Genomic DNA, 8,200 nt, shown 5'->3' with positions numbered 1-8,200 from the left:
AAAAACTGGGCAGCAAAAAAAATATGGAAAATAGAGAGAGTAAAGATAACAAGAAAAAGAAGAAGAAGAAGATGATGAGGTGAATTACCTTTGAGGGAGTGAAGAGGAGATACAAAAAAGAGAGGAAGACATAAAGGTGTGGTAGACATTGGATCATGTGGGGAAGTGGGTGGGGGAAGGTAAGATTCTAGAAAATGATTAGAACTTGGGGGCAATTTTGTCATTTTGCTGGAACAAGAATTTTCTCTCTAATTTGGATAGATAGATTTTTGATGGGTTAGGGGAGATAATGCTTAGGCCCTATCAAAATATTTCTATTGTTTCTCTCCTTACTAAACAACATACAAACTCATAATCTTAATCAAAGCTCCACATAATTATTAATTTATATAACCAAGATTGACCTAGTATACACATTGGATGTGGAACACAGGCTACACAGCATTGAGCAATGGCTTCACAGTTTTTTATTTGACACAAAAATCCATACCATCTGAGTATTACAGAATCATATCCATCTGTTTCTCAAAAAAAAAAAAAAAGAAAAAAAGAATTTAATCCATCAAATATAAAAATGAAGCTGAGCTGAAATTACCTTATTTGCTATCAAGGTATCAATAACTTGGTCAAGTTCTCGTGGTGAGACTACGAGGACATGCACTTTACTTGTTATTTAGAGTTGGCTAATCCTTTAACAAAATGCACTTTACTTGTAATTGGGTAGATCTAGGATGTGTTTAATACTTCAAGGAACAAGAGTTCAAGTCCAAGTATTGAAGCCATGCAAATCTGTCTAAGAAACAAGTGAAGAAGTGCTGGATTTTAAAGCTCGATAGATAGCATCTATCGAGGTTTAAAAGGCAGTTTAGCCCGATGCTCGACAGTTGCTCAATTGATAACCTATCTATTGAGAATTATGAAAATCAGTTTTTCAAATCTGATTTCACACCAATCCGTGTATGCATGTTTAGGCTTTCTTTTCTCACAACCCTAAACATCTATAAGGATTATTTTAAGGGCCGTCAAAAGTTGCGCAAGTGTGAGGCTAGGTTATGTTAATGCAAACTGTGACCGGAGATAAAATTTGCTTTAGTTCATCTTTCTTTTGAAGAAGCTGCTGCGTTTGTACGCCATTGGGTTTTGTGACCAAGGAGCTTCGTGATCTTCATCGTATTGATGAAATGAAGAACTTTACAGCCAATATCTTTCTCAAGTTGGTGAGTAAGCCGTGTACTGGGATCCGCGCATCGATTGGTTAGTCAGTCACGTACTGGGAGCCGTGTATTGAAAAGGAGAGATTGTCACTACAGAACAAGTCTAATTATGTATTGGGGTAAGGGTTCAACTGTAGGTTGGTATAAAGTACTGAGATTCCTTTACTTGTAACACCATTCCTATAAATTTGTCATCAAAGTACGAGGTGTGCTTTATGATGAAGTCTGCATTCAAGGTAATGAACACATGTTTGTGGTACTTTGACAGTGGATGGTCATGACACATGACTGGAGACCGCTCTCTCTTTAAAGTTTTCGAGTCTAAGAAAGGTGGTAATGTCACTTTTGATGATGGGAGCAAATCACAAATTAAAGGAAAGGGAACCATCTCTCTACTTGGACTGCTAGACATTGCAAATGTGCTATATGTAGAAGGTCTGAGAGTGAACCTATTGAGCATAAGTCAGATATGTGATCAAGATTTTATGGTGCTGTTCTCAAAAGGGAAATGCCTTGTGTTGGATGAATCTTGAAAAAAACTCATAAGTGGTGGTCGCATTCTAGACAATTGTTATGGTCTGGTCCCTGATGCTGATATTGTTTGCAATAGTATTCGTTTGCCAAATGAATATCTATGGCACCAAAGCATGAGACATGCTAGTTACAAATATCTTTCAATTGCATCTAAGCATGAATCTGTTTTGGGGATGCCAAAGCTCAGTAAAGTGAACAATGTTGTGTATGGACTGTGCTAGCTTGGGAAACAGACAAAAGTTAAACGTCTAGACACTCAGACATCCGCTACATCTAGACCATTGGAGCTACTACATCTAAATCTCATGGGTCTAACTAGAACTGAATCTCTTGGTGGGAAGAGATACATCATGGTTGTGGTAGATGACTTCACCAGGTACTCTTGAGTCATTCTTCTAAGATCCACGCCAGATGCTCCTGAGCACATTGAAGCCTTGTACATAAGATTGCAAAATGAGAAGAGCTTAAAGATTGATCGAATTCAAAGTGATCACAGTAAATAATTTGAAAACTCGTACATTGAGTCTTTTTGCACTAGATCAGGTATATCTTAAGAATTCTCTGCTCCTATTACTCCTCAGCAAAATGGTGTAGTAGAAAGAAAGAATAGGGTTATTCAGGAGATGGCTTGAGCCATGTTGCACAACAAGGATGTGGCTAGAAACTTTTGGGGAGAAGCCGTCAACATTGTGTCATACGGTTAACAAGGTGTATTTCAAACCCAGTACCAAGAAGACTCCCTATATGAAAGGGATGGAAGCCAAATGTTAAGTATTTCAGAATCTTTGGAAGTACTTGTTTCATTCTCAAAGATAGAGAGAATGTAAGAAAATTTGACTCCTGAAGTGATGAAGGAATATTCTTGGGATATTCCTCTACTAACAAGGCTTATCGGGTATACAACAAGAGAACCAAGAAGGTGATGGAAATTGTCAATGTTGTTACCGATGAAGCTTCAACAAACATATCTACCTCACTTGATTCTGAATCTCATAAAGAGAAAAGACTCTCCTCCAGAATTAAGTTGAATCATCCTCCTGAAGTTATTGTGGGAAACATGAATGAACTTACACTAAGGAAGCGTACAGTTGATAAATGTGTTGCTAACTTTGTGTCATATTCTTGTCATTTGTCACAGGTTGAACCCACCAAGGTTGAGGAAGCTCTTCAAGATGAAAGCTGGGTTGAGGCTATGCATGATGAATTGCTTCAATTTCAAAGAAACGATGTTTGGACTCTAGTACCTAGACCAGAAGGTGAGCATATCATTGGCACAAAATGGATACTCTGCAATAAAACTGATGAGGAGGGTAATGTGATCCACAATAAGGCTCGTCTTGTGGTTCAAGGATACTTTCAAATGGAAGGAGTGGACTATAATAAGACATTTACTCTAGTAGCCCGTATGGAGTCCATCAGGATTCTCCTAGCCCTGGGATGCCATTTGAAGTTCAAGTTTTACCAAATGGATGTCAAGACTGCTTTCTTAAATGAGCTCCTTAAAGAAGATGCTTATATGGCTCAACCAAAAGGATTCATTGATCCCCACTTTCCAGATCATGTGTTGTACCTCAAGAAGGCACTCTATGGTTTAAAGCAAGCCCCTAGAGTTTGGCATGATCGACTCACACAATACTTGGTGTCACATGGATTCACAAAAGGAAAAGCTGATCATACTCTCTTCATCAAAAGGGAAGGCGACGAGTTGATAGTTGCTTAAGTCTATGTTGATGATATCATCTTTGGGTCGACAAAGGATGAACTTGCTCATGGGTTCTCCAAACTCGTGCAGGCCGAGTTCGAGATGAGCATTATTGGAGAGTTGAATTACTTCCTTGGGTTGAAGATCCGTCAGCAAGAGTCAGGTATATTCATCTCTCAATCTAAATATGCTAAAAATCTTATGAAAAATTTTGGTTTAGAATCTACTAATTCTATTAGAACCCATATGAGCCCAAATGTTAAACTCACTGTTGATTTGTTGGGAAAAAGTGTTGATCCATCTCTCAATGGAAGCATGATAGGTAGTCTTCTTTACATTACTGCTAGTAGACCTGACATTAGTTACAGCGTGAGAGTGTGTGCTAGATATTAGGCTAATCCCAAAGAGTCTCATATGATTGCTTTATAATCATAAAGTATGTCAAAACCACTGCCGATTTTGGTGTGTGGTATAGCAAGGACACAAATAATGTCTTAATTGGGTATTTTGATTCTAACTAGGCTGGGAATGCTGATGATAGAAAGAGTACTTCAGAGGGTTGATTTTATGTGGGTAATAATCTTGTCTCCTAAATGAGCAAAAAGTAGAACTCCATCTCATTATCCACTGCAAAGGCTAAATACATTGTTGCTAGAAGCTGTTACACTCAACTTCTATGGATGCAAAAACTCCTCCTTGATTATGGTATTCGTCAAGAACATCTTACTATCTATTGTGACAATACCAGTGCCATCAACATCTCTAAAAATCCTATTCAACATTCTCGAACTAAACACATAGAGATTCGACATCACTTCATTCGTGAGCTTGTTGAAGATGGTACCCTCACTCTTGAGTTCATTCACACTGATGATCAGAAGGCAGATTTGTTCACCAAACCTCTTGATAGTAAACGATTTGAATTCCTTCGTCAAAACATCGGTGTTATCTCCATGGATTGATCTTCTCTTCTCCTCCTCCTTCCTCATGAATTTGCATCTAGTTTTATGTTTTGCTTTGTTTAACATGTTTTTGTTTGTTTGTTTTTAGTTTTGCTTTATTTTGTTTTTTCATAAAATAAAAAAATTTGAAAAATCAGAAAAATACAAAAATAGTGTGTGTTTGTGTACATTGGTACTTGTTTACCTTGGATGTCCAATGAAACAAAATTTTCTAAACTTTGTATCTTTTGTAGTTTAGATGAGTATCTTTATGCACAACTAAGCAAGTGAGCTTTGTGGCTCGTGTTTGTGATGAGTAAAGATTACGTAATCTCTTGTACTTAACACTCGTATCACTCTTTTTGACGAGAAGGACTAGAAAATCCTAAGAGAAATGCATAAATAACAATTTCACCACTGTTGCCCGCCAATCATGAAATGACATCTATATACTTCGACATAGCAAAAGTGCAATGTCAAAAGCTAAACATTATTGGGTATTTCTTTTCTCTCTTTTATATGCCCATGCATGATATACTTAACAGAAGAAAATATGCAAAGAAAAATAAAAACAAAAAGAATAAAAATGCTTTATATATGATTTCAAGCATGTCTTCTAGGATATGTGGGAGTTATAGGATGTACCTTGAAGGTGATAGTCTCCATCAAGCAGCTATGATTGTGTGTGAGTTAAAGTGATTTTCTCATATCTCAAATCATCATAACATGTAGAAACTTATGCAATCTTGCGATATTTCTCATACACAACACACAATATTCTTTACTACTTTTGATATATGTGCCGGTATAATATGATTTGGTCATCACAATGAATACATGCGTTAATGTATGCTCACTAAATTGTCTTGACTTGTTTTTGAAATATAAAATTCGTTAGACTTGTTTAGTGTGTGCGTGTGTTTTGGATCTATATGCTTGACATTTTTTCTTGTTGAGAGATGTTTTTTAGAGTTTAAAATGTTATTTGGATCTTTAGTTGAGTAGCATGTTTGATTGCATTCATATATGTGTTTTTCTCTTCTTTGAAAAATTGTTTTGAGCAATCTCAACAGCTTCTCGATACTTCTCGACAGCTAGGCTATCTATCGAGCCTCTTGATCTTCCTTTCTCGGTAGCTACTATCGCAATTTCGTTCCATCGAAGTGTTTAAGAATTTGTCTTGATAGATTCTCGACAGCTTCTTGATCCATCTAGAAAGTTTCTGTATGCTTGATTGATGCTCCATAGCTTCTCGATCCATCGAGGTTTTTGTGCTGTGGACACCTCTCGATAGCTCTATCCATCGAGTTTTAAAGCTCAACACCTCTTGATCCATCGAGCTTTATGTTTTCTATATATTGGCTTCAGCGCGATTTTCTCTCATTTTTCTCTAGTCTCTCTCGACAGAAACACTCTTTTCTCTCTCCCAAACACTTCTCACTCAACCTTTTCATCTTCCCCACTCATGCTTCGGCCTCAAGGGTCATGCATTTTATCTCTTTTGACCTAACTTTTGAGGTTTTAAAAAATTTTCCTGGTTTTTCAAAATTAATGAAGTTTTTGTGAAATTTTTGGGATGGGTTTTGTTTAAATGATCTTAAATGTTCATGCATTGCATCACATTTGAATTGTAACAATGACTCATGCATTTTAGATGTGTGTTTACTATGTTGAAATGATACGTGTTGGTAGGTTTGGATTTGGCTGAGCCTATGATGTTTTTATTGTTGCATGACACATGCTCATGTATTTTTCATGTATACGTACCTTGTATCTCTTTCTTATTGATTTTGATATGTGTTGGTACTTTTCTGTATGTCCCTCTCTCTCTCTCTCTCTCTCTCTCTCTCTCTCTCTCTCTTTCTTTCGGTTAGTTGCTCTATGGTACCTAAGCTTAAGTCTACTCTGTCTCGGAACCCTCTTCGTTTTGGGGCATCAACGTCTGATTTTACCCCCTCACACATCAAGTTTCGTGATGATAAAGCCCGTAAGGACTTTTCGGAGAACTTTTCTCGACGAGGCATTCATTTAGAACGCCAAGTCATCCTATCGAACTTTTCAGATATTGACCTTCCCACTGTCATCTACAATAGGGGTTGGGAGTCCCTTTGTGACATCCCGGTTGCTTGTCCCTTCGTGATCATATAGGAGCTCTACTCCAATATACATAGATTTGATTATTCTGTACCTCATTTCATCACTCACGTTCGAGGTACATGCATTGTAGTTACTCCGAATCTTATATCCAAGGTGCTACACGTACTGAGGGTAGCGCATCCTGATTACCCTGGCTGTGATTGTTTTAAGACTATGTCTAACGACGAGCTCATGTCTCTATTTTGTGAAACACCTTCTTCTTGGGCTGGTCGTCAAAACACCCCTTGCTCGACCTTTGCTAAAGGTCCGAGATTCCTGAATATGGTGATGACATTTGTTTTACGTCCCTTGTCTCACTATAATTCGATTAATGAGCCTTGTGCTCGATTTTTGTTGTCCCTCCTTGAGAGACTTACCATTGATTATCCCTCTCACTTCATACTCTCCCTTATAGATGTCTATAAGGATACGACGACCCGTGATAAACTTATCTTTCCTTCCGCTATCATGTGGATTATTCACCACTTCTCTGTCTCTTATCTCGAGTCAAACCACTTCTGCGTCATGTGTGCCATGGATGCAGCGACCGTTCGATGGAGTAAGGCCCAACTTTGACCGAAGCAGCCACGAACCAAGACGACGACTCCTCCGGCTTCTTCAACTCCATCCACATCCGCTCCCTCTTCTTCTACGGATGGTGTGACCCTCGAGGCAATCATGGCGCAGCTTCAGCGCATGAATGCTCGCCTTGACACTCTCAGCAATGAGTTGAGTCTGGTGAACACCTGTGTCGGTCGTATTGCACGACGACAGGCTCGCCTTGGTGGCTTTGTAGAGTCTCCCTCTCCTTCTCCAGAGTCATCTGAGGATGAGGACGATGATGGTGATTCCGATGGTGGTGGTGCTGATGAGGATGATGATGCTAGCTCTTCCAGTGACAAGGAGATGACTGCTTTTCAGTGACTTACTCTTTTTCATTTGTGACAAAAAGGGGAAGTAATTTTGGATATGAGAGTAGTCATGTACTTAAGGGGAGAGTTAGTATAAGAGTATAGAAGATATTTTTGTTAGGGGGAGTGCTTATTGTTTTTGTTTATTGAGGGATGTAGTGAGGACTTTTTGTATCTTTTCTTTTCTTTCTTTTAGATACATTGTTCTTACATTGTGATAGCAAACCTTGTATCCATTATTGATATATATATATATATATATATATATATATATATATATATATATATATATATATATTGAGATTGTTATTACAGTTTCACCTATCATGTGTTGTTTCTTTTCTCTTTTTATGCACATGCTTCTTATTACTTGTATGCAATCTTTTATTTCAATTTCACACTAAGATGCCGTGATGAGTTTTGTTTAAAGTGTTTTAGAAATACAGATATCTCTTGCCATGAACTCTCTTCTTGCAAAGTTTTTAAGAGTTTGTGTTAGGATAAATTTTATTGTATTTAACAAGTGAGTATGAGTTGAGTGATTTATGACTTCTCTCATATGATCCTTTGTTTGTTGTGGTTTTGTCACTGATTGCCAAAGGGGGAGATTGTTAGGATATATGTGAATCATGTTAGAAACATATGTCATTTAGAGTTGGCTAATCTTTTGACAAGACGCATTTGTAAGGGTAGATTTAGGATATGTTTAATACTTCAAGGAACAAGAGTTCAAGTCCAAGTATTGAAACCATGCAAATCTAT

General features: G+C 37.6%; 1 protein-coding gene across 1 annotated transcript; it reads left to right on the top strand.

Moving 5' to 3' along the window:
* Positions 1 to 1,498: 1,498 nt before the first annotated feature.
* LOC142634281 (uncharacterized) lies at positions 1,499 to 3,468 on the top strand. Its single transcript, XM_075808581.1, has 3 exons — positions 1,499 to 1,702; positions 1,970 to 2,124; positions 2,595 to 3,468. Exons 1-3 carry the CDS (start codon positions 1,499 to 1,501, stop codon positions 3,466 to 3,468), a joined length of 1,233 nt encoding a protein of 410 aa, XP_075664696.1.
* The last annotated feature ends 4,732 nt before the right edge of the window (positions 3,469 to 8,200 follow it).

The sequence above is a fragment of the Castanea sativa genome, chromosome 1 (assembly GCF_040712315.1).
Source record: "Castanea sativa cultivar Marrone di Chiusa Pesio chromosome 1, ASM4071231v1".
Classification (NCBI taxonomy): Eukaryota; Viridiplantae; Streptophyta; class Magnoliopsida; order Fagales; family Fagaceae; genus Castanea; species Castanea sativa.
This window is presented reverse-complemented; position numbering and strand designations above follow the sequence as displayed.